This window comes from Poeciliopsis prolifica, unplaced genomic scaffold, assembly GCF_027474105.1.
Source record: "Poeciliopsis prolifica strain line A6 unplaced genomic scaffold, Auburn_PproV2 SCAFFOLD001, whole genome shotgun sequence".
NCBI classification, from domain to species: domain Eukaryota; kingdom Metazoa; phylum Chordata; class Actinopteri; order Cyprinodontiformes; family Poeciliidae; genus Poeciliopsis; species Poeciliopsis prolifica.
This window is the reverse complement of record NW_026562376.1, coordinates 12,044,866-12,069,011: the sequence shown is the minus strand read 5'-3', so window position 1 is coordinate 12,069,011 and position 24,146 is coordinate 12,044,866. Positions and strand designations below refer to the sequence as shown.

The window sequence follows — 24,146 nt, the reverse complement described above, 5'->3', positions numbered from 1 at the left end:
GGCAAACGGTAAATGCTTGGATTTCATATGGCTGTGCAGCGTGAGACATGACCTACAGGTCGTAGATTTGATGAGAAAATGTTTGTTTCAACACGGTACCAACTGTAAAGCACAGTGGAAGTGGAATCATGCTGTGAGCCCATTTCACTTCCACTGGTCCACTTCACAAACAGGAAGGAGTAATGATATGATTACAGCTAGATAGACCAACCTTTTTGAAGGGACTAACATTAAGCTTCTGGATCTAAACTATGTTTAGATAAAAGAGCGGTCATAATATTGATGACGGCTACAAACAGCACATATTTTCTCTGCAGCTAAAAGAGATTTTCCAAAAGATTAGCGGAGTGTGTGCATTTATTTGAGCCTGGAAGTATAATTCTGACAATATGCATGTAAGATAATATCCATAATTCATTTATAATGAATGCATCAAGTTCTTACAGGTTGTCATAAACTGGGTCAAACCCCAAAAAAGAAGCAAGGGAACTTTAGCGTACCACTTTTACATAACATTTTTCAACATTTGTTTAAAACCTCCCACTTACCTGTGACTAAAAACCGTCCCACTTTAGAGGCAGCACTTGTTTCAGACGAGGCTTCGCTGCTTTTGGTCACCTGGAAGCGTCCAACGTTGGTGCTCTGAATACCAGAGTCATTGGAGATCGCTGAGGCTCCGTCGGCCTCATTGGGCCCTTGAGGCAGTGGGGACGACTGGTGGAGTGTGTTATCTGGGCTCGAAGGTGCCGAGGATGACGAGGATGAGGAAATGGAAGATGATGTGAGGGACGAAGAAGACACAATGGTGGACGGATCTGGAGCGCTGTCAGCTGCGACAGAGACCTACATAATAAGATGAACCGTGAGGTTTTTAAACGTTCAGCTGTTTAACGTTAAACTTTGAATCTTAAAGTTATTGAGACTCACTTTAAAGCGTCCCAGAGTGAAACCTCCCTCTGGAGGCTGGACATCGTCGCCTCCCTGAGCATTTTCAGGACTTGGAGCTCTCATTATCTGAGTATCCAAATTCCCCTGCAGTGACTGCTGGTTCACACACAAAGAAAGTAACATAGACAATAAAAACAGACCCAGAAGTGAAGTCAGGTTACCACAACAAATTATAAAGATAATATAAATCCTGTTTAAACAAAGCCAATTCTTTTAATAATCTGCTAAAGGCAACTAATGGTTAAAACAAACTAAGCTTTATCTGGATGCATTTTAGACAGGTGTTTTTTTTTTTTTTTACCAGAATACTTCACATCAGATAATCAACCAGTGTGAGATCATTTTCTAACATGGGAGCGATTAGGTAAGGAGAATCTTTGATTTTTGTATCTTGTGGTGATACGTCAGAGAAACGCACCTGGTTTGGTCCAGGAAACGGGTGTACAGGTTCAGATGGAGGTGTAGCAGCTTGCTCAAAATCAGTAGGTAAAGTCTAAAATGGTAAAAAGGAATCTGGTTAAGAATCATTGCAAAAGTAAAGATAACTATTGATTTATTTCTGAGAGCTGAATTATTCACAGACCTGAGCCCGGAGCTTTGATGGAGGGGGCTGAGCTGACTCCCCCGGTGTGGTCGAGCCCTGAACACTTTGTGCGCCTGAAGTGAGGGGAAGGTTCGACGGAGGAACCAGGGCGGCTCCAGGAGGAGGAGAGGAAGTTCCCGTGGGAGGAGAGGAAGTCCCTGTGCCTGAACCGAGATCCACCGACACAGAGGAGGCGGAGAGCTGGTCCTTGAAGAGTGAACGGAGCTTCATATCGAGGGTTAGAATGTCATCCCTGCCGACAGTCTTAGACTGGACCTCGGCTCCCTCAGGCTCCGTTGGGTGTGGTTGGGCTTGGTTCTGGCCTGGTACCGTCGTGGCCGGCGGGTGCTGAGGATGGATGGACGTAACGGCACTATTAAAGGCCTGCCGCTCTGAAACTGGGGCGGATGGACCGCCGGGCGGCATATTGCCTGGCTGTGACCCGGGTACCACAGGTATGGACGTCTGGGTGGTTGGAGGAGAAACGGTCGAGGACGAAGTCGGAATGCTGGTCGATGGCGGATGCTGTGAGAGAGCCGTTTCATGGGAAGACTGCGGCGAAGGACTGGAGTCGTTGTTCACGGTCTGGGATGGAACGGGTGTTGGTAACGGCGACACTCTTCCTGTTGAGTGAGGAGGTGAAGACGCTGACGTGACAGGAACGATAGCGGTGGGAGCCACAGCTTCAGGAGGGGACTGGGTTTTGTTAGAGATATCAGAGGACAGAAGAGGGCCCGACTCTTTATCGGTTGGAGTCGAGTCGATGGTGCTGCTTCTGTCCAATCGAGCTTGTTTGAGTTGATTGAACGCGTGCTGAAGAACCCCAGATGGAGCAGACAGTGAGAGGCCCAAAGGAGCTGCGGAACAAAGTGGAACTTTAACACCTGAAATTATAAGCTGGCATTAAACAGCAGACAAAACTAATGTTCTTACCAGAGGAAAAGTCGTCTCCGACAGATGTATTAGCAGACGACGCTCCAAAGAACTGATCTTTCAGACGCGACTCTGGGACCGGGCTCACTATGAACCTCCGTCCTGTTGAATGAACCACCTGAGTGGTGGTGCTGGGGGAGATGCCTAATGAAAAACACGGTGCATCAAATCAGTGTATGCCAAGACACACGTAGCCTCAGCTTTTTACACTGTCCCGTCTCATTTCTGGTCAAATGAGACGGCAGAATGAAAACACTACACCAGTCTGTCAGGAAAGCTGTGTGTCCGTCAAAATCTACAGCGTGTCAGTGTGCAGAAAATCAGAAGTTTGTAGCCATTATGCTGAAACAAGCTTCATTCATTCATCAGTCAGTCAATAAAAGTACAACAGATGGAGTCAAAAAGTGGAGAAGTCTGAAGGAATGCAGAATAGTTTCTGGTTAGAATTTTAGTAAAAATCTAGCACTGATTAAACAAAAAAAAATGTGGACTCAATTCTGCTGCTTGTGTAGAGGATGTGCTTCATGTTTACGAATCAGTGGTCACTAAATTTAGGTCACAACTTAAAGATACTGTAATAAGTTCAAGTACCTTTTATTAACGAATGCAATTGTTTGAACTACATAATTTCAATAAAAAAAAAAAAGTGGACTACAGATGAAGGGGACAGTGACCCACATTACATTTATCACTTTGCTCCAGAATTAAACTAATCTCTAAATGCAAAAGGTATTTAGAGGTTAAATGCCTTTTGCATGATTTTATACATGTTCATACCAGGCACGAACATGATCCTATTAGGATAAAACTCTGTGAAAATTAAACACACTAATACTAGTTTTATTTGTTTACCTGGTACCATGGGAACAGTCAGCTCAGGTTTTTGTTGATGACTCATCTGCAAAGAGACAATGTATTCAGAAACATCCTCAGATTTGGCAAGCAGGAGTGAAATCTCTTCATTCGTATGGGTAATAGACGTACCTGTGGGAAGCCATCTTTAATGCTCTCTCCCTTCTCGTCAGCCATTTCTATGACCTCCCGGACCTGCTCGATGAACGACTCACGCTCACTCTCCAAGATGAACTCACTATCAACCTAAATGAAAAGAAGACATATTTAGACTCTGTCAGATCCCACAGGATTTTACAAAGTCCCTTACAGAGGTTGGAATAAACTAAATCATCAAAACTGCATGCTCAGTGAACAGTAAATGGCTTAACATAAATGACATCTACTAGTAAATCAACTTTACCATTATGTGTGCAATTTCCTCAGGGTTATCCCCATCTAGATCAAATCTGAAGGTAACCATCTTCCTGTTGTGAGTTTCCAGTTGGCACTCTGCGACTCGATCTCCCACATTAGAAATCTGCAGCAGATTTCAGGTAAAACTGATTGGTGACAAATAAACACAGGAGCAGAAAGAACTCAATACTGGCAGGACAACTGCATACACTGAGAACATTTAGCTTGGCCTTCGCGGTCTTCTCATGGCGAGATCGGCTGCGGACAGACCGCCGCTGGTGACGCTTCATGGTGCGGCCCTCATGGCGACCCCCAGATGTAGGACCGCCATCGTTACCGTCACTTAGACCTGAAGCTGCGTCTGACAGGCAGCTAGATGAGAAAAGTTCATGCAAAAGATGATTAGCAAACTCCAAGATACTGGGATATTTTGTGGCGTGACAGTGCAAATTAATAGTGATAGCATTTGCATTCGATCATATTTTGAGCATTTGTTGATGTTCTTATGAAACAAAAAGTGACAAAAAATGACAAGAATAACCCAACATTCTCAACCAGTTTTTACAGAAAACTGTAAACCACAGTTTTTGTGGTTTACAAACATAAATTAGAGTATATATGCAAGAAGAAGCAAAACAACATCATACCTGTCACCAGATGGTGGCACTAAAGCAGAAGAACTCACAGGTTGTTCTACTGGTGTTGAGAGAGGAAGACTCACAGAACCCTACAACACACATTTAAACAAACTCATGACTAAATCTTAAACATTATGCTGGTAACGATTACCAAAAATCTTACCAATGAACCTTTCAGACCACTTAAAAACAGCACAGCTTAGTATTTCTAAACAAAAAAAATCTAATAAATTATCTTTGAACGAGAACATTAGATGAACTACAGTAATTATTACTCTCATCCATATTTTACTGTTTTCACTGTTTAAATATCCTTTTCTTGAATTACTTTTTACAATTTTAGATTTCATCATAAACAAAATTTTATTTTAAGTCTCATTATGATTAAAGTACATTTTAAGGCGTTTCATAATTGTAGGGTTTTTAAGACACTTCTATCTCTGATGTGCGCTTACTATAAATACAATTACGACACCTCAGTTCTACAGTTTCTATAACGAATATTATCCATTTTTTAAAATCCAGTATAGAAATATCTTTATTCAAGTCATCCACCAGATGGCGCTAAATTAAAGCATGAAAAATAAGTGGATACAGTAACAGCAAGCCCATTTCAGAAACCAATTACTGCTGTGCAACAATTTTCATTTCCCTCTGAATCTGTCTCTGCTGAGCTTAGATGGAAACCATTTCCACATATATGTTTCTTTCATTTTGTTGCACACGTTTAGTTCTTTTATATTAGTTGTATTACTCTTAACACAATTAATGATAGAATAAATACCACTCCACATTAATCAGTTTAAAGTATAATTTCAAGCCACAGCCACACATTGAATAAGGGTACATGTATTTTTGCCCCAGGAATGATGACACAGTCTTTGGAGCCATGCCAAAGAGAAGTATAAGAAATGCTTGACAGTAAATTCAACAACCCATACAAGTTTGTTTAGTGCTCTGAAAAGTACCTGCAAAACAGAGAGGCATGAGGCCTGATAGAGGAAGAAAAGGTGCTCTGCGTTGATTGGTGGAGACATGATGGGAGGACTTGGATCATTCCCCCAAGGCTAAAAGCCATGCAAGAATAAGTAGCATGCAGAGGGAAAGAGTGGAAGAAAGCAATGGCACAAACACAGTAAGAGTTGTGTGTTCATGGAAAACAGACAGAAACTTTAAACAATCAAAACAAAAGTAGACAGAAAAACACTCATGCAGTCACTGTCAAGCAAATCAGTAGGAAGTCTGAATAAAATGCATATCATGCAGCCAAATGTGTGCTGTATTCTCTGTATACAAGAGGAAACCTTTTTATGTTTGAGAGCAAAATCAAAACATTAATTTCACTCATTACTTATGTATGTTAGTTTAGTGATGCCTATAATATGGCTGACTCATATGTATGCATTTTAAAAACAGGTGAAAGCAAGATTTAAAATGCATATAAAGCATTAGCAGGAGAAGTTTGTGAATCACCTGTGGCTGCTGAGCTCCACTAGGAGTTTGGGCCAGTGTGCTGCTGCTCTCTAACTGTGGCTGGAAAAAAACATAACAGGAGCATGGGCATCAGGGATTGTCGAGAGAGAGAATATAAACATATTAAAAGGAAATATACATCGAAGACCAGGAAAGAAAAAAAAGGCATCTGGCCAGGAGCGCTGTTAAAAGACAAGCTGGAAGAATGCAGCAATACAGGTATTTAGGGCACCTTGTGAAGGCCTGGTTGCTCACTAATCTACAGTACATCTGTCAGAGATTTCCTCTGTGCTCTTTTAGTCACATGCACTTACCTGTTGGATAACATTGCTACACAATTAATCTATCCGAAACTAGGGCCACGGGGTTGCTAAGCGAAAAACAAAGCATCTTATGTGCATTTCTTTTTATTATTTCTTTAAATTAGAAAACACTTTGTACCGCTACAACTACTACAGTAGAAATTACAGGAGTCTACAGATTAGTACGAACGTGTCCCTTTAGTTTCCCTGAACATGTTACTCTTTAGACTGAGGGCGTATTAAAAGGCTGTAGCAGGACAAAGGTACATTTTATCTACCTTAGGGGGAGGCGATGGTTGGTAGTAAACTCCGTACTATAAAAAAAAACAAAAGCACAAGGTAAGAGTAGCAGACTGAAGACAGAAGTCAAGTTAATGGAGGGGGAGAGAAACCGGACAGGAAAGTTATGATCCTGCTGCCTAAACCAGCACCTCAAGCAGGGAATGTGGATTTTGTAAATAGACAACCACCTAAATAAATGAGCTTTCACTTTAAAAGACTGACTACAGAGAAAGAGGGTGTGTCCTGAAAATTTTTCCAAACTATTATCATATAAACAATAGATGTGACCAAAGCAAAAACCCTGTGAAAAAAAACGGTTTCAGATTTCACAATTTACTCTTCAAAGACATAATGATGTAACATCTGAAATCATACCTGTGGAGGCGTCACTGAAGCCAACGGGTTGGTGGGCGCACTAGGAACAACTTCAAGTTGACCGGCTTGCACCTGGGGTGGAAAAATATATCATGAGTCCTGGATGCAGATTACAGCTAACTGGTCATTTTTGTAAAAAAACATATTAAAAGATACTGCAAAAAAAGTGTGGCTGATATATTAATTTTTCTTTCAGTGCTTTTAAGACAACAATGCAAGCAGAAGGGGGAAAAAAGCACATTTTCATATCAGACTATTGGGGAACTAATGCCTGTCTTCTTTAGCTCCACCTTACTTTGAGCTTAAAACAAAATATGCCTCATTTGTCTAATTTCTTGTCTATATTCAGAAAATTATGACCAGTATATTTGGTCATGCCTCAGACAAGGAGCTTTCTTTTTTAAGAGATTTATTAAACCTGTTCAATTTTTGTGAATAGCATTTGCCAACAGGTCCTTCAGACACAAAAACAAAACTGTGCCTCCAACTCTTCTAAAGATAAAACAAGTGGGAGAATCTGTCTTGTATGTTCTCACCGTTGACATCGAATCATTTTGCATCTGTGAACATGACGCCTGCGGCTGAAGATGCTGATTTGGAGAAATGTAGGGTACTTTAGGCTGAGGGGGCAGAGCCTCAGGAAGGGCGGAGGAACCAGGTAATCTGTCCGCCAGGTCCCGAGCTGGACAAGAGACAAAAAGGTGAACTGGTTGGTAATCACAAACCTTTAGAAATCTAATTATTATGGTCTCTCAGATTGAGTAATTATACCTCCTCCAGTCTGTTGCAGATGTTGGTCCGACTCGGACTCTTCAGACTCTGGCTGGATGCCACTGACGCTCTGTCCCTGAATGGGAACTTGGACTTGTCCACTCGACTGAGGAACATAAACTGGCTGGGGAACCCCTTGGGACAACCCGGTGACATTAGTCGACTGAGCAGTACTGTAGCTTGAGCTCTGCATACTCTGCTGCGATGCTGGTTGGCCGCTAATCTGTGTGCTGTGTTGGGTAGGTTGGGGCGCGACATAGGCTGCAGGCTGCGTTACCGGCTGTGACTGAGACACCTCCAGACCCGACTGCTGGCCTACTTGCTGTTGTGGCGGCAAAGAGTGGCTCTGCACTTCCTCTTCAAGCCGTTTCTTCTCCTGATCTTCTCGGACCTTTAGGAAAATTCAACAAATACTGAATGAATCTTCATTAAAATAAAATAAAAAAAAACTCCCTTCATGCTAATGGAAGCAAGAACAAGTTGCACATTTACTCCCTTATGAAAGAACACCATGAACATTTTATAGCACTTTGTTCATTGTAACCACACACTTCAATTTTATTATTTTGATTACAGGTGACTAATGCATAACAGCATATAATTAGAGATTTTCACCCACTTTTTAAAAAAAAAAAAACATTCCTATAAGTTGAAAGCTGAGCCTTACTGCAAAGCATCTTTAAATTGTGATTTTTTTTTTTATCTTGCCCTGATTTCTTAAATGAGATTAAGTCTGGACTCTTGTACTGTAATACTTTCATGCATTGATGGAGCTCCAACTGAACATTTTCCTGATGGAAGGTGAAGCTCTGCTCGTTTTACAATGATTAACAGGTTTTGTTTTAGCCCTGACCTGTGTGCAGCTCCATTCCCATAAATTTGGGCCAGCTTTGTTGTTCTGGCAACAAGCATTCCCAAATCATCATGTTGCCACCACTGCCCTTTACGGTTGAGACAGTGTATTCACACTTAAGTGCACAAGTTAGTGTTCTGCTACATAGAGTGTATAAAATGAAGGCTAAAACGTTAATCCTCTGGTTGCCAAGTCCCACATGGCGTTTGGAAGACTGCAAACAAGATTTCTTGTGGCTTTTTCATTTCACAAGATTAATGAAGCATCAACAGATTTTTTTCCACCTAAGCTGTGATTCTCTGCAGCTCCTCGTATGTTACAACTAGTTAGAGAGAGATTACTTTAATTAATTCTCTCCTAGCCTGGCCTCAGCTTAAAGGTCTTTGTGGGTTTGTTGTCGTTCTACACTCTGTTTTTAGATGATGGCCTAAACAAAGCCCAATAAGATGTTCCAAGACTGGACTACTGCTTTATTACCAAATCCTCCATTAAACTATTTTATTCCTGTCTGACAGGTTACTTAGTCTTCTTGATGCAGTTTGTTTGCTCTCTTTGCTAATTATGTCAAATCTCAAGGTAACTGGTGGAACTGGATTTGATTTGGAGGCATCAGATTTCTGGCTCGTTGTAAATAAAGAAATAAATAAAAGCCATGCATTCTTTTCCTTCCACTTCACAAAATGTGCTGGTTTGAGTTGGTGTATTACATAAAATCTCAAAATACATTGAAGTTAGTGGTTATAATGTGACAGAATGTGCTTAAAGTAGATGAAAAACATCAAGCTTGGGACACACCTGCTGCCTCTGCGCCCTCTTGCGAGAGATTAGAGACACCCTGTCCTTTATGGCCTTTGCAATGGTCTTATGGTCTCCTTCACAAACATAACCAGATTCAACCTGCAGGAGGAAGAATAGATATTTAAGTCAGGAATCAAAGCAGATTCTCAATCTCCAGCATTTCCACACACAGAACTCAACATATCAGTGCAATACGCCATTGCCTTTAATTGCAGCCATGTATTTGCGATGTTGCCTTCACACACAGAGGCACAATGGAAACGAGTGAGCAACAAAGACAGCCCAGCCTTGAAAGGAAAGGCGTGAAAAAGGCTGTTCAGCGCATTAAAATACGTTCAATTTACCATTTCCTGAGCCACATCTTCTGGGACATCTTTGTTGAGGTCAAAAGAAAACTCTATAGCTTCGTTGTCTTTGTACTTCCCCTTCAGTTTCTTTATATCCTCAATTCTCAGCCACAGCTTGATTGCCTCCATCTCCCCATCATCCTCTTCAGCCAACTCCACACGTACGCCAGTGTCCTCTTGGAAGAAGGCATGGTTTAGGAGATCTTTGATGGAGTATCTAAATAAACCAGTGAGTAAATGAAACCCCAAAGCTTTAGAAAAAATAAGACAGACATCTAGCATAAATATGGGGATTTTCTAAAGTTCGAGACCTCTCATCTTTGTTCTGACGTATGCAACCCTCGATAATTTCCTTCACCTCAGGAATGGCCACCTTGTCGAAGCTGCCTGGTTTCACCCCCTACAGAAAACACAGAACTCTAAATGAAAACCACTTTCTACAGCTGGAATTTTTCAAATCTAAAGAGATTTTTGTATCTTGCTGGAATTTTTTTCGAAACCACAAAAACATTTATTTGAATTTTTGTATTGGGGTTGAGAAAGTGGAAAAAAATATCTAGCCTATTACTTTAAACATTACAGGTTTAGCATCCAAATAAAGCAGAATTACCGAGAAGACATTTAGAGTAGTGGGGGGGGGACATTAAAGAATGTCAAGCGGTGGAAACGGAGGGGGTACAGACAGAGATGACTGATGAGACGTAAAAAAAGAAATTGCAGTTAAAAAAAAACAAAAAATGAAAGCAACAGTTTTAACCTCCTTATGCGAGAAATATGAATGACTCATAACTTACATTGCGTTCCAGCAGTTTGCCAACACAACCTGCATGAATAAGACTAAAACTATGCGGTTCTCCGATGTAGCTGCTTCTGTTCAGGAAAGGATTCGATTACTAATTTTATCTTGTAGATAAACGGCACGGCTTCTTTGTGAACTATCTAATAACCTTCAACATCTCACCTCATTACTTAAGAAGATACATCAACAAAAAACTGAAAGCAAAACAGGATGATGTAAAAGGAAGGGGTTTTCTGGTGGGGGAAAAACAATGCTAATTTCCCTCTTGGAAGGTACCGGTCAATAGAAACGGAAAATTAATTCAAAAATGCGCAGGTGTGAATTAAGAATTACTCCAGAGACACAAGTCTTCGTGGCACAGAGGAGGAGGTGAAGGCATGGTAGAGACGTGATATGTAGTGCTGACAAGACGACTTACGCTGGTAACTCTGCGGTAGATCTGTGCAGCGTTCTGGCACTCTGAGTACGGGTACTCGGAGGTGGCCATCTCCAACATGCACATTCCAAAGGCATAAACATCCACTGACTCGTCGTACTTCTCCTCATACATCTCAGGCGCCATGAACTCAGGGGTACCTTAAATCAAAACAACTATTCAGAACTCTCGAACTCCCTTACTGACTGTGTGGGCTTCTCATAACCCATTGCTCCTCTGCTCCTCTAACCCATTGGACGGGGTTGAGGAAGAGGAGGATGAGAAGAGTGATGGGCCCGCTGACATCTCCTGGAGTAGAATCTGTGAGGTGAAAGTTGGAGGAGAGAAATAAAAAAAAGGGGGGAAGGAAAGTAAAAAAAAGAGAGAAAACAAAAAAGGAGGGGGAAGCTGAGCTCAGTTAGACTGTAGAGAGGATTGCACGTGTTTGTCTGTGTAAGACCTCGACATGATGGGGCATATATATATGTGTGGGTCTGAGGTAGCTGGTGTACAGAACACACTTTTTGGCAGGAATTCATATTCACAGTGCTTAATAATTAGCTCTCAGTTAAGAAAATTGCTTCCAACAGCTGCAGTGAAATTACAGGTACTCTAGATCGTGCCAATTTGCTCTGTAAAAGAAATAAAACTAGCGATAGAAGTAGCTTTTGTCAAAACCTTAGCCACAAAAAACAGTGTTAACTTTACTCATTGCAGTACACTCACCTCTCAAAGTCTGACCTACCACATCATCCTGACCTACAGGAGGAAGGTGTTACAGTGAAGGCTGACAAAAACACATCCCATAGCTATTTACAGAGCTGAACAGTGTGTCCTGCCCACCAGCCTCACTAAACTCATTATTTTAGCTTCAGTCTCAGGTCTGACACAGAAAAACTCATTTAGGTATTTGATTGTAATTGGTTTTGATATTGATGCATATACAGCACACTATTAAGACTTACCAGGCCCATAAAAGATACTTACTTAATGACCAGCAGTACCCTATTCATTCCAAACAGCAGAATGGGGCACAGCTGAGGCTAGAGCCTACATTTTAAAAGCATACTCAAGAATGTGAAAATAAAATAAAATAAATAAATAGGAAGGGGGAAAAAAAAAGACAAAATGCCGACAGAGGCAAAGTGGAGAGAGCTCCCTGGACAGAAAGATGGAGCAAAAACTCTCTGCAGTCCTGCAATAATTTTATAGATAGCAAGAGACAAACACTAGGGGGGGAAAAAAAAACAAAACCTGTTGAAGCAAACCCATAGAAAGAGATGTTAAACAATATATGTACAACTGGCAAACAGACCACATATTTCCAAACCACAGGACAAAGACCAGTCTAAGACACAAATACCTAAAGCCTGAAAGAAGGCATGACAACTACTGTTATATTTAATATTAATAGTTAAGAGTAGGAGAAACATTAGGCGCTACTTACAGTCAGTAGATGCCTGGAAAAAAGACTTTTTTTAACAGACATAGAACAGAAATGCTCTGTACATCGATCAAATATGAATCTGCGAGGAAGAAAAACTATGTGCAAATCTGCCACCATATTTGGCCTCCATTTGAGCTGTGGTTTGTTTGAGAGACAGCTGAAACACTGTGGTCTGTTTTTAAACCACATTGTCAGAGAAATAGCAATTTCATAAAGACAAAGTGTCCAAAACTTCAGAGAAAGACACCGTCCCACAGGGATAAGGAGGCTGAAGTGATTCTGAGTTCATACCTATAACACTCTTGGCGAAGGATGCGCGCTTCAGGGTGGCCAGTCCCAGGTCTCCAATCTTAACAGATCCTGTCGGCCCTGTGATGAAGATGTTGTCACATTTGAGGTCTCTGTGGATGATTGGCGGAGCCCGAGTGTGAAGAAAGTGGAGTCCTTTGAGGATTTGTCGACACCAGCTGCGCAGCACTTTGATTTTCATCACCTTGAACCGCTTCAGATATCTGCGAGAACAAATCATTATTTCTACAAAGCCTGTTAGATGCACTGAGTATCGAATGATAGGAGCTGTGCTCTTTTTTGTACTTGCAAGAAGATAATGCCGCAGATGAACATCAAGTACATTTTGACATTTTGACTTGTACTTAAAACAACGTAGGATTTAGGCATACTTGACATTTTGTTCCTTTTTTTTATTTCTGTGTGCTACAGAAATAGAAACTTTGACCCAAAATCAAATTTTTACAATGAGTTAAGGCAAAACATTTTTTAAGAACATGAGTTCTATTGATTTTATATTTTTAAGTTTATCAGTTGATAGACTCACGTTTTAAGTGTACCAGAGGTCATCAGTTCTGTAACCAGAACAATGCACTTCTTTCCTTTGGAAGGTCCCTCCCAGGAGTCATAAAAGCGAACAATGTTGGGATGTTGTAGTCCCTTTAACATCCCCGCTTCCTCCTTGAAGCGCTGCCGCTCTGTCTTCGACAGCTTACGATCCTACAAACAAAACCAAAAGGAAACATTTTAACATTTCATAACCACCACAATAATGCATGAATGTACATGTATGAAGTTACAGTGATGTTCGGTGTATAAACACCATTAATTCAATTTTCATAAATACTGTGAAATTTCTCTTTTTTTAACAGTTGGACACAGGATATAGTGTCTTCATGAAACAAAAATGTAACTGTGTGCAGCTGTGGTCAGAGGAATGCATTTCTGTTTTCTCTGGCAAAGGCTGTGAAACACAAAGAATGTGTTGAGGTTTGCCCTTGAATTCATTCAAACCAAATTAGAAGTGCAATGATGGATTGGATGAAAAATAATCAAAAACAGAAGATGAAATAAAATCATAAAATTAGACACAAAATGACTTTGTTCACAAAATCAGCCTATGTAGTTCAGATTTGAGCTTTTATATGTCATGAGGAGCTGCACTTATTTATATCATGGAAAAATGCATTTCTCTAATATGTGAAACATATATTCAAAATCAATTAAGAGCTTAAAGCATAAACACTAGAAGTCTTTGATGTTCTGCCCATTATCCCCCCAAAATTTAAAACACGTGAAACAACCTCTATCAAGTTTCAGGAGCAATTTTCAGCATGACCCATATTTAGATTATGCATGACTAGAGAGCAGTAAACCCACTGTAGTTGAACAAGTCGTGAGAAACCCAGCAGCCAAAGACCTCAAGTCCCCGGACAGCTGGCCTTAAGCCAAGCTGCCAGCATATTCAATCCGCCTGGAAAAGCAAAATAAATGTTTTGACTTTGACGTTACAAAACATTACTTTGTCCATACAATAAATAAATAAATTTATATTACAACTTTCACTGTGGAGATGTCTGAGTTGTCATGTCAAAGAACAATTGGGAAGCCGAGTTGGGAAAATGAATGAGCTAATCAAAGAAACACCAGGAAACAGTGAGTGAGACATCAGGCAACTAGACCAACTGACCTACTTTGTAGAAAATGTATCTATTTATCTTGTGGGGCCATGGGTTCCCCTTCTCCTCTGCTCACCATGTCAAAGCAAATATGCAAAATATCTACAGCAGCACGCCCCGTCATTCTCAAAGCTCCACGGCTGTGCACAAAACCAACACAAAGGATATTGATCACAAATCTGAGATCATATAATAATAATAATTGCGCTAATAAATCCTCTGTTACAAAGACCAAATCTGTAAATAACCTAATTTCTTTTAAACAACAGTTCAAACTTTTACATCCATGGCTTTTAGCATTTATATTATTCTTGTATGTTTTCAATATGTCTAATTATAATAATAATAATAATAATAATCTTTTAGACCCGAAGCAATTTTAGCGAATGTAAATCACATTCACTGTTAACTGCAAAGTGGAGGGGAAAGCACTGCTTCTAGGCAAAGACTTTCATAAATAATCTAACAGACCAAAAATAGATTGAGGGGGGAAAACGGCCTGCGATCATGCAAACACTGAGTGATTGATGAAGCTTAGCTCCTAACTTACTTTGGGATAATGTTTAAAGTGAAAAATCCATTAATGATAGTGTTGATAAATGGAAACTGTTATCAGTAACGGTATGTGTAACAATATATGTGTAAAAACCTTTGTAACTGCAGGTCAATTGTAAGCAAGACAAGCCAGCACAAATCAGTTAGCAAATTTTCAACACTGAACAGATTTTAAAGTATTAAAAATAAAACTACTCAAGGGAGTACCACTCTTGTCTTAAGTTAAAGTACACAATTTAACAAAGTAAATTGTACTCTTTGCTGTTTTGGACTATTCTGTTGGTCATTACAAGTATAGTCATTTAGTTGTCTAATGTTAAGTTTATGTTCCAAGCAACCAAACAAAAAAGAAAAAGCTTGTAAATTTAAACCATAAGCAGAACATGCCCTGGTTTGTATTAAAAGTCGGAATTCCCCCAAATTTTGGAAACTGAATGCAGGGCCCCAGCAGAACAAGTTTCTCCAAAATGAATGATAATTAAACGTGTTAAAAAATAACAAAAGTCTAGAGCCACAGCAAGATAGAAAAGTGTGCAGGAGTTTTTTCTCCATCTTTCATTTTTATTCTATACCCATAGGTCAGATCACTCATTAAAGGCCTTATTTGACTTTCCTTTATGTCTGTAAAGTTTAATGACTGTATTTTGCACAGCTATGCTCAAATCAAAACCACTTTCTTGTACTTCCTGCCACAGTGTCACCAGAATGATATTTGCCAATACTAAAAACGTCCCAGTTTCACAGTTGCTGTTTTAACGACAGCTGTTTTCTTAAAAGCTGGGTTAGTCATCGATGGCATTTGGGTTTAAAAGGTCATGTCATGGTCTCCCACATATTTTAGTCAGAATGAGAACCAAGACAAGTTAATCCTATCAGCTCACCTTTCTGCTCAAAACTAAACCTTTTTTTTTTTTTGTTAAACTGACCCACGTGATTTACCACTGCAGTGTTACAAACAGTAAATTGCTGAATGCTCATTTAATGTGTCTGGTTTGAAAATGCTTATGCTGGATTTCACTTGATAATTTTTGAACAATACTTTCTAAAATATTACAATGTAAAATCTAGTAACACTCTTATAGCAAGCCTCCCAGCAGCAAACCATTAAGATCAGCAATAAATCGTAGTTGAGTTTTAGTGCGACACTTTCAACAGATCCCTTGGACAGACCTGTCATTGTCTCTGAATAAATCCAGAGGTTTCCCTAATCTCTAAAGTATGGCTACAGTTAGGAGAAGGAGGACGAGTTGGGGAGATGACGCATACGAAACTGCATGAGTGAGGAGGAAAGGGGAGGTTCCTAAATTTATTTCCCTTTCCCTCAACTTCCTCTCTTTGGTGACCTACTTATTGTTCAGACATGCCAGCAACATGAGATACAAAACAAATGAGTGTGGTCATGAGTAAGTAAAGAAGGGTGTTGGTCTAGAAACTCTTGAGGATTTTGACAAATTGGCTTTTCAGTTGTACAACAATGCAGCTTTAGATCACAGTGATTTTAGGCGAACTAGCTGCAGGGCCTGAAGACAGGGAAGTGGAGTTGGTGATTTCATTTAATAACAAACCAAGAGACAACCAGCAACAAAATTAGATGGTGAGCTTGCTTTATGTCAGTGCTAAAATAACTTTTTATTCATGTTTCAACTAGTCTGCATTTTTATTAAGTCCTGAATTACGGAAAATGCAACAAGATTAGTTTGCAAGTTTTGTAGCTCCCTTAAAGAATGCACAAATCAAACTTTTGTGGCTGATTTCTGGAAAGAAAGCTTTGATCAGTTGATACAGACTTTAACTTATTTCAATTTCTCTTGAAAACCTATAATATAGACATTTATAATAGCATTAAAAATATTGTTTCTAGTCTTTCTGCAAAGGGCTGTGAAAAGGAAGTTAAAATCAGAACTGAGACAAAGAAACATTTCTAACTGCCTTTAGAGTCTTTTGTAAAAAAAAAAAAATTAGTGCAGTTAGCATTACTATAAGAGCAGTCTGTGTGTATTCCCTAATTGAGACTGAACTCTGCATTTTGCAAAAGGCTGGCAACATATCTAAAGCCAGCATCTTCCATAATGTTGAAATCTCAAGAAGATAAAGTAGAGCAACATCCCTGTACTCTGAGTCTGTGCAGTCTTACAGCTATCTACTTAAATTGTTGCTCTAACACAAACTGAACAATCCACAGAAATGTTTCCAGGTATCATAAAGAAAAATACAGATTCCTTTTAAATAGCATCTAACATTTCTGTTCTTCCTCTGACTTCAGGTTTAATGCATCCAATCATACATAAACTTATCTTCTTTGCTCAACACTAGTGTCTACACCAAAAGCTTTTGTGGCTGGAGACATGGTAGTAAGTGCATTCGGTAATCAGAATAAGATAAGACTTTTCAGGTTCCAACCAGCCAGTCACCAGGTAGAAGACTTCTATGAGTCACAGTCGTTCTGACTACCTCTGTGGCCAGATTGTCAGGTTTATTGCTCTCCTTTCACACCATGGCTTCTGGTGGTTGTGTGACACAGAGAATCTAGTCCTGAAACAATAAGTTATTTCACAATACCGAATGGCAACGTGGAGTCAAAGAGTGAGACTGAGTGTGACTCAGCAATGATGTGTGGTCTTATTCGTGTAATCTCCCTCATACTGCTGTTTTCAATAGAATTTAAACTTAAAGCCAAAAGTCTTACACTGATTGATTAAATTCACACATTCCCAAAAATACAAGAAAGTTAGCAAAATTATTCTCATGTTGATCATTTAGGCCAATTTTTATAAATTATCACCGCATCAAAATCTTGTGCAATTCCAGCTGTCCTTTACAAAACTGCTATTTCAGCAAGCCATGAAGACTTAATACTACCTTTAATGTTATAATCTATCTTTAATGACAGAGAGCAACTTCAAGTGAGACGATCAATCACGGGGGTAAATACCAGCATGCCAAGTAGTAACATGTTAACTGGGTGTATTTTTCTTGCCAGGGTATTGAGTTGATATTTAAAAAAAAAAGAAAAAGAAGAAAAAATCTAAACCTCTTTGAGGAAATTAAGAGGGTGGGAAGTGGACTGATGGTTTACTAGCAGGACTGGGCAGGTCAGCCTGCTGTGCTAAACACAGGAGATTCCTCAGCGAGGAATGTGACCCGTTTTGCATTCACACAAGCATTAGCAACAGGAATGTACTGAGCATGCGTGCGACTTGCTCCAAGTGATGGGGGAGGGGCACGTGTCTGTAATCTTAACATTGTTCTGAAACCAGCTTGCATGTGAGACTGTGGTTCCATCCGCTGCTGTGTGAAGGCCAACAGCAGTCATGACAGGGTAAAAGCTCAACATTATAACCAAACGGTCATGTGGTGAAGGAGGTCAAAGTTTGGACTGCACAGCGGTTGGGACGGACAGCAGAGCCACAATTACACACAGTTATCTATAAACAAAAAGTGAGGTCTAAAAGAGATCCTGAAGAATCTAGGTCAAAGGTCACTTTTGTAAAACAGTTTATCTTTGTGGCCCACTTTGTAGAAGAGAGGCAGATAACTTCAGAAATGACTGTTATTTTATATCTTAAAAAGTGGCAATTATGTGGTTATGGAAATATTCTCAGATTTTATTTTCACTCCCTTATTATTTAGCTGTCCAGAATTTATTAGAATGTATTTAACTGCAGGTCCCTGAACCACTAAAACTTTATTTTACAGTGTTTCAACAACTCTGTTCATTTCTAAGACAGAAGAAACATTGTTAATGGCAGATTTCTGAGGTTTCTCTACTTAACAAAAGCAAGACTTTCCATAAAATCTTATTCCTCTGAGGCAATAACCCCATCCAGTCAGCCAGGCTGCATTCACACAGGGAAGTTTTTACCATGCTTGGATGAGCAGTTCAATCTACAGCAGTCTAAGAGGAAATGGTGACTTATCATTTTATCAAAAAGAAAATTACAGCGGCCCGGGTTCAGGTAACAACATGGAAAGAAATCTTTCTGGCTCCACTGTCTTCACAGAAGAGAGGCAAGACAATTTAACACTTTAAAAATCAGACATCTCACTGGACTGAAAAGTGAAATGTGAAAGTTGCTGTAAAATAAAATCATAGTGCTACTATAGTCTTTGAAGCCACATGGATGGGATGATGCATGTTCATAGCACCCTTTACGTTTACTTCTTGTGGCTTGGAACCTGACAGCATAATCCCACAAGTTAAATGTAAAATTTTTAGAACCATTCTGAGCCTATAGTTGTTTATCCACTGAAGTTGGTGTTGATCAGTTCCAGCATGTGACTCAATGCTTTCACTTTGATAGATTGCAGAGCTTCAACAACTTTTAAACGCATTATCCTTCAAAACAATTACTTCTGATAAGATGATCAGCCACTGAAATCCCTGATTTCAAGACACACTGATTAAATAAACACTTTTTTTGTCACACAAAAGTGGGTCAAATAACAAGATTGATTTGATTTGTCTCTGAAAAGGAAACACACAGAACAAATTAATGTAATCAGGTATACTTTTGCTTAAGAATGAAAACAAAGTACATATAATGAATTTAATTTAGCTTAAATTTAGAAATTTAAGATCTAAAAGCTGATTTAAGACATTTTAAGGCTAAAAAGTAGATTTATACTTGAATACCTACACAAACCTTTTAATAAAAGCCACACTGATCATTAGCTTTGGCTTAATAATGCTTATCGAATAGATAGTAGAAGTTGTATTAGTCATGACTCTATTAGTGGATAATGGATTAATTACATAATATCCTATCATTGCCAATAACACCATGTGTATTATTAATACTGTTTTATTCAAAGTTTCATGAATTAATACTTTCAAGATAACAGTATGTTAAGCCTGTTGGACGGAGTCTCGTGACAGTGTCTCAATACTACTTGTCAGTGCGATATTTAATATCCCCATCACAACACATTGTAGAGTCCCAATACTCCTGTTATATTCAATATATTACTTTTTGTGTAAGATCGTAAGTTGATGGTGAACAATATTAAGTTTTGTTTAAAAATGGCACAAATTCAAAACAAAGATCATCTGAGGTCACTTTAAACAACGGAAAAACCCAACATAATTGAACAAGCATTAGGTAAAGACATTTCCTGTTTTAAAATGAAAAATGTCTCAGAATGACATTAGTACAATTCTGAAAAGCAATGACACTAAGAGATGAATTGTGCATACCTGCAGCTCACACCATGCCACCTCCACCGTGGTTTCAGTGTCCAACCCTTTGTAGACCGTCTTGAAAGAACCACGTCCAATTTCTATATCAAACTTCAGGAACCGTCCGTCCGGTGATGTTCCCACTGCTTTGGTTTCTGCCTCCTCGATGTCATCCTGGACCCTTTTCTCAGCTTCTCTTTGCTCTGCCTCAGCTCGTGCCCTGGCAGAGTCCTTATCCTCCTCCTCCCCCTCATTCTCAAGAGAAACCTTCACCTCAGTGACACTTTCAGATTCTCTGTGACTAGGCAAATGTGCCTCCAAACATGGTGCGGTGTGAGCTTCGATCAACATCTCTGCATCTCTAATGTCTTGCACAACAGCAGACTGTTGACCCAAAACGTCTACCTTGGCAATCTCAATTTCTTTCCCCTGTTGCTTATCTCTACCGTTATCAGCAGACTTCTCAATTTGATCACTTCTGGGTTCAGCCTTCAGTAAGGGAGGAGCAGCAGCCTTGTGCTCCGGAGGGACCAATTCCTGCGGCTGAACTTGTGGAGGTAACGGGATGGGGATTTTGCTGGGTAAAGGAAGGGCCAGTGCTGTGGCATTGGAATCACTGATGACACTTCGACGTAAAAAACGGTGTTCAGGGTTACATCGGTCTCGCTCCATGGTGTGATGTCGACGTCTCACTTCCACCGGCCGGGAATCACCCATCATCGAATCTGAACCAGAACTGGGGCCATTTCCACTTCTCTGAGGGGGGGCTAGGAACTTCACCATTTTGTCGTCTGGCTTGTCCGACATCCCACCACCCAGGCTTAGAGTAAGAGGGTACAGTAAATAAAAATTAAAATAAGCTTACTTCCATGACTGCCCAATAGGTGGTATTAACCTGTAGTCAAAAACAAAAAGGCTGAACTGAAATCTATCTTATGCTGTCCCTTTGATTGCTCAAAGACTGTCTTTATATTTATAATGCAGAGACTGGGGGTGCAAAATGGGAGGTGTTCTCTTGTCAATGGGAAAACACTGAACACCGCAACAGAATGCAGAGTATTGATGTTGATACACAAGTCTCTTTAGTTCCACATCATCCATCCTGTAAGACAGGATGCTTGACAGGTTCTTTCAAGCATAAGGAATTATTGGCAAGGACCAAGCGTGCACAGCCTCCGACAGGCACCAATCACCCCAAAAGCAGGGTGGGCAAACAGTGTTAATACGCTCCAGTCCACTTTGTCCTGCAACAAAGAATCCAAAACAAAAGTTAGGCCCAACACATTTCAAAAGTAACCAACATTATGTCAAATGTCAACAAGATTTGTAGCGTTTAGCATAAGGCAAAATTTACAGTACACATAAACTTAACCTTTCTTAACCCCGAAGCACAGAGAAGCTTGATACAATTGATGTAGACTTTAGAAATTATGTTTCAAGTAGACTAATCTATTTAAATTTGCCTAAAAAAAGAAACTACATTTACAGCTTGTTGAAGATTGAATTTTTGCAGGACGAGTAATTTTAATACTGACTACACATTTTTCTAGTTCCCCCAAGTTGAAGATCAGATTTCAACTTGCGTTCGATTTTGAATTATGTGAATTTCTTCAAAAGTAACACAATTGTTCCAACATGCCCCCGCAACTGGGTTACGGGGCATTTTCTCTCTAAAGTTGCCAACAAGGGGAACAAATTGAATTAATCTATAATCTCTTAGCCTCAAGCCTACCTCTTGTTTTGCTAAAGCTCAGCACAAAATAGAAAATTGAACTGTGTCCAACTTTTACAAATGACTTTTTTTTGTCCTGAGCATTATAAACAATAATCATGGGCAAAACTTCCATTGACACAGTTTAAAACAGTCGACACGGTACATTATACTAATCTGAGATTTGCCAAAAATGCACACAGATATGAATGATGTATGACAGATAAAGCCTTTTCTATTTTACCCATGTTTTATTATGTCAGAAGCTGGGATTTAATAGAAAACTCTTTTTAAAACAAACTCAGAGATAGTGAGGCAAAAAAAAAAAGGATCTGAACAAACATAATTGTCAAACATAATTTCCTTAACTGTATTTATTGCATTTAAGTAGGTCTTTAGGGTGTCTCAGAATAAACTGTCTTCACTGTTAACATTATGGTTTTGCAATTGTTTTTTTAGGGCTCGAATAGAAAAATTAAGTCCAGATTTTATTGTTTGTCACATCCCATCTTATTATATTAATAAAACTCTCTACTGGGTAAACTCTGCCTCTTTTATCGTGTGTATTGAGAGAGTATACACAATTCTGTTGTATTGAAGACAGAATAAATTGGCTTTGGGTAAACATTTGTTCCCCCATTATAAACTGTAATGTTACAAAATAACCTGGTGAATCCTACCCGTAGTTATTTATTTTAAACTGAACTCAATATCGCAGATGTTTTTAGTTTTTAGTTGTTTCTAGTAGGAAAAGCTGAGGGAAAATATAGTGGGGGAAAAAAAGACTGAATTGATCTTTTTTTTAATTTTTAAATGCAGTAATTACTATCATGACTAAAAATGTTGCAAAAGTCAACTTTAAAAATAATAGCCACGTTGAAGTCATGGGATCTGCTTAACTGTGACAGTACATATAGATATAAAAACATTACTTAACCTCTTGTAAAACTGAAAGCCCGTGCTTTACTTTTAGGAGCCAGAGGTGGCTGCCAGAACACATCTGACAGGTAATAATTATTGCCACCAGTAAATAATCATGACAAATTCTATTGCCTATGTTCAGGGTGGAGGTTAGTAAGCATTTTGAGCAGAACAAAGATTTATATAATCAATAAAACATCTTTGTAAATTAAACCACGGCTTCTGTCGGTTTAAACATCCGTTTTAGTCGGTGTGTCAGTAACAGCAAAAAACCGATTTGCATCCTGTCCCCTGATATGGTTGTTCAAGCGAGCAGTGACAATGTTGTTACATATTAATCACCTTTTTCCTGTCACCTCAGCAGCTATGGCCAACGTAAGCAACCATAATGACAGAAAGAAACCGGATAAATGTTAGTCGCGCTTCCATCCAGATATACAAAAATATATACAAACGTAAGAATAACAACAAAAAATCGAATGATGACCAAATAAAACCTTTTAGTACATTTGTATTTTTTTTAGCTTTGTATTAATGACACCCTTGTCGTCTGAAATGGCAACATCGAGTCAACATTACAAAGCGAAGGGAAGCAACGGCTCTTTGTTAGCAGCTAGCGCTCAGCTAGTTAGCTGGCGTCGGCTAATCCCTTAACAGGGAAACGACAAACCAGCGATGACTAATTTGCGCGTTGCGTCTTTCTTCAATTCTGTTCAACATTATAGAACAGCCACATTGCAACCTCTAACCCCAATTCTCATTCAAAGCCATTTACAAACCATTATCAATAAATAATAATGTCACAAGTTTACCGTGTCGAGCTCCTGTTTCCATCCCGGAGTGATTAACGCCACACCGGATACGTTCACCCGGTGTGAACGTCGGTTGAAAAGGCGGTGACAAAAAGCGCCACTGCTACCCAGCGATGGAACGTTAGCTAGGCGGGTCTTGCTAATGGCCTAAAAAGGCTGGACCCACCTTCTTAGCAGCGCTTCATTCATTTCAATGTTACGAGGAGCTTTAACAACGCCAGCGTTGGACCATGTTAAGCTGATAACATCACAATGACATTAGCCCTGCTTGTTGAGTTTTGCTGTATTGACGGCAAAGCCGAGCTAATGTTTTGAAACCTACCTTCTCTCAGCGCTAGTCAACGCCACGATCTGAAATGGAAATTCCCATTGTAAAATAGCCTTCAGTTCGTTTGAACAGAACTCACTTACCTCGGTTTAAAACGCAGCGCAAGGATATATCCCAATTAACACGGAATTCTATATTATAATCGGATCCTTTACATCCAAGTTGTCGAAGGATGAACGTTGTTAAAGGTGCTGCTAAGGTGCGCATTTGCAAGCTGTGAACTGCATCATTTGCTGCATACACAGTACTCACCACACAGTTTGAACAGAACAGTGTTGTCTTATTTACATTTAATTGACTCAATTTTGTTGCCTGTTTCCAACTAGAGGTGAACCTGAATGAACATTCGGACGCATATGTCGCCTTCTTTCTTAAAACTAAGAACCAGTAAATTAAAAATAACGATAAATAAATAAAAAGATAAAAATTTGGTTTCATTTTTATATGTAAAAATATAAAATTAT

The 24,146-nt window shown here is 39.4% G+C and overlaps 1 protein-coding gene across 8 annotated transcripts in view; it reads right to left on the bottom strand.

Annotated features, from left to right (window-relative positions):
• Positions 1 to 23,911, bottom strand: part of LOC129352589 (serine/threonine-protein kinase WNK1-like) — a 29,083-nt gene extending 5,172 nt beyond the window's left edge. Inside the window, exons 1-24 of one of the 8 annotated variants that reach the window (XM_055021771.1) lie at positions 23,766 to 23,911; positions 19,929 to 21,154; positions 13,048 to 13,220; positions 12,504 to 12,724; positions 10,769 to 10,926; positions 9,863 to 9,951; positions 9,549 to 9,768; positions 9,202 to 9,303; positions 7,554 to 7,944; positions 7,319 to 7,464; positions 6,783 to 6,854; positions 6,404 to 6,439; positions 5,824 to 5,883; positions 5,319 to 5,417; positions 4,360 to 4,439; positions 3,922 to 4,084; positions 3,720 to 3,836; positions 3,449 to 3,562; positions 3,317 to 3,362; positions 2,465 to 2,608; positions 1,532 to 2,388; positions 1,367 to 1,441; positions 928 to 1,044; positions 549 to 843 (exon numbers count right to left, since the gene is read on the bottom strand). In XM_055021771.1, the coding sequence (XP_054877746.1) occupies positions 549 to 843; positions 928 to 1,044; positions 1,367 to 1,441; positions 1,532 to 2,388; positions 2,465 to 2,608; positions 3,317 to 3,362; positions 3,449 to 3,562; positions 3,720 to 3,836; positions 3,922 to 4,084; positions 4,360 to 4,439; positions 5,319 to 5,417; positions 5,824 to 5,883; positions 6,404 to 6,439; positions 6,783 to 6,854; positions 7,319 to 7,464; positions 7,554 to 7,944; positions 9,202 to 9,303; positions 9,549 to 9,768; positions 9,863 to 9,951; positions 10,769 to 10,926; positions 12,504 to 12,724; positions 13,048 to 13,220; positions 19,929 to 20,717 (4,564 nt within the window). In that variant the 5' untranslated portion in view covers positions 20,718 to 21,154; positions 23,766 to 23,911. Of the gene's footprint in view, positions 1 to 548; positions 844 to 927; positions 1,045 to 1,366; positions 1,442 to 1,531; positions 2,389 to 2,464; positions 2,609 to 3,316; positions 3,363 to 3,448; positions 3,563 to 3,719; positions 3,837 to 3,921; positions 4,085 to 4,359; positions 4,440 to 5,318; positions 5,418 to 5,823; positions 5,884 to 6,403; positions 6,440 to 6,782; positions 6,855 to 7,318; positions 7,465 to 7,553; positions 7,945 to 9,201; positions 9,304 to 9,548; positions 9,769 to 9,862; positions 9,952 to 10,768; positions 10,927 to 12,503; positions 12,725 to 13,047; positions 13,221 to 19,928; positions 21,155 to 23,354; positions 23,456 to 23,676; positions 23,698 to 23,765 lie in introns of those variants that run through there. The other 7 variants (XM_055021828.1, XM_055021691.1, XM_055021892.1 and 4 more) reach the window with 7 other exon arrangements.
• Positions 23,912 to 24,146: the final 235 nt, after the last annotated feature.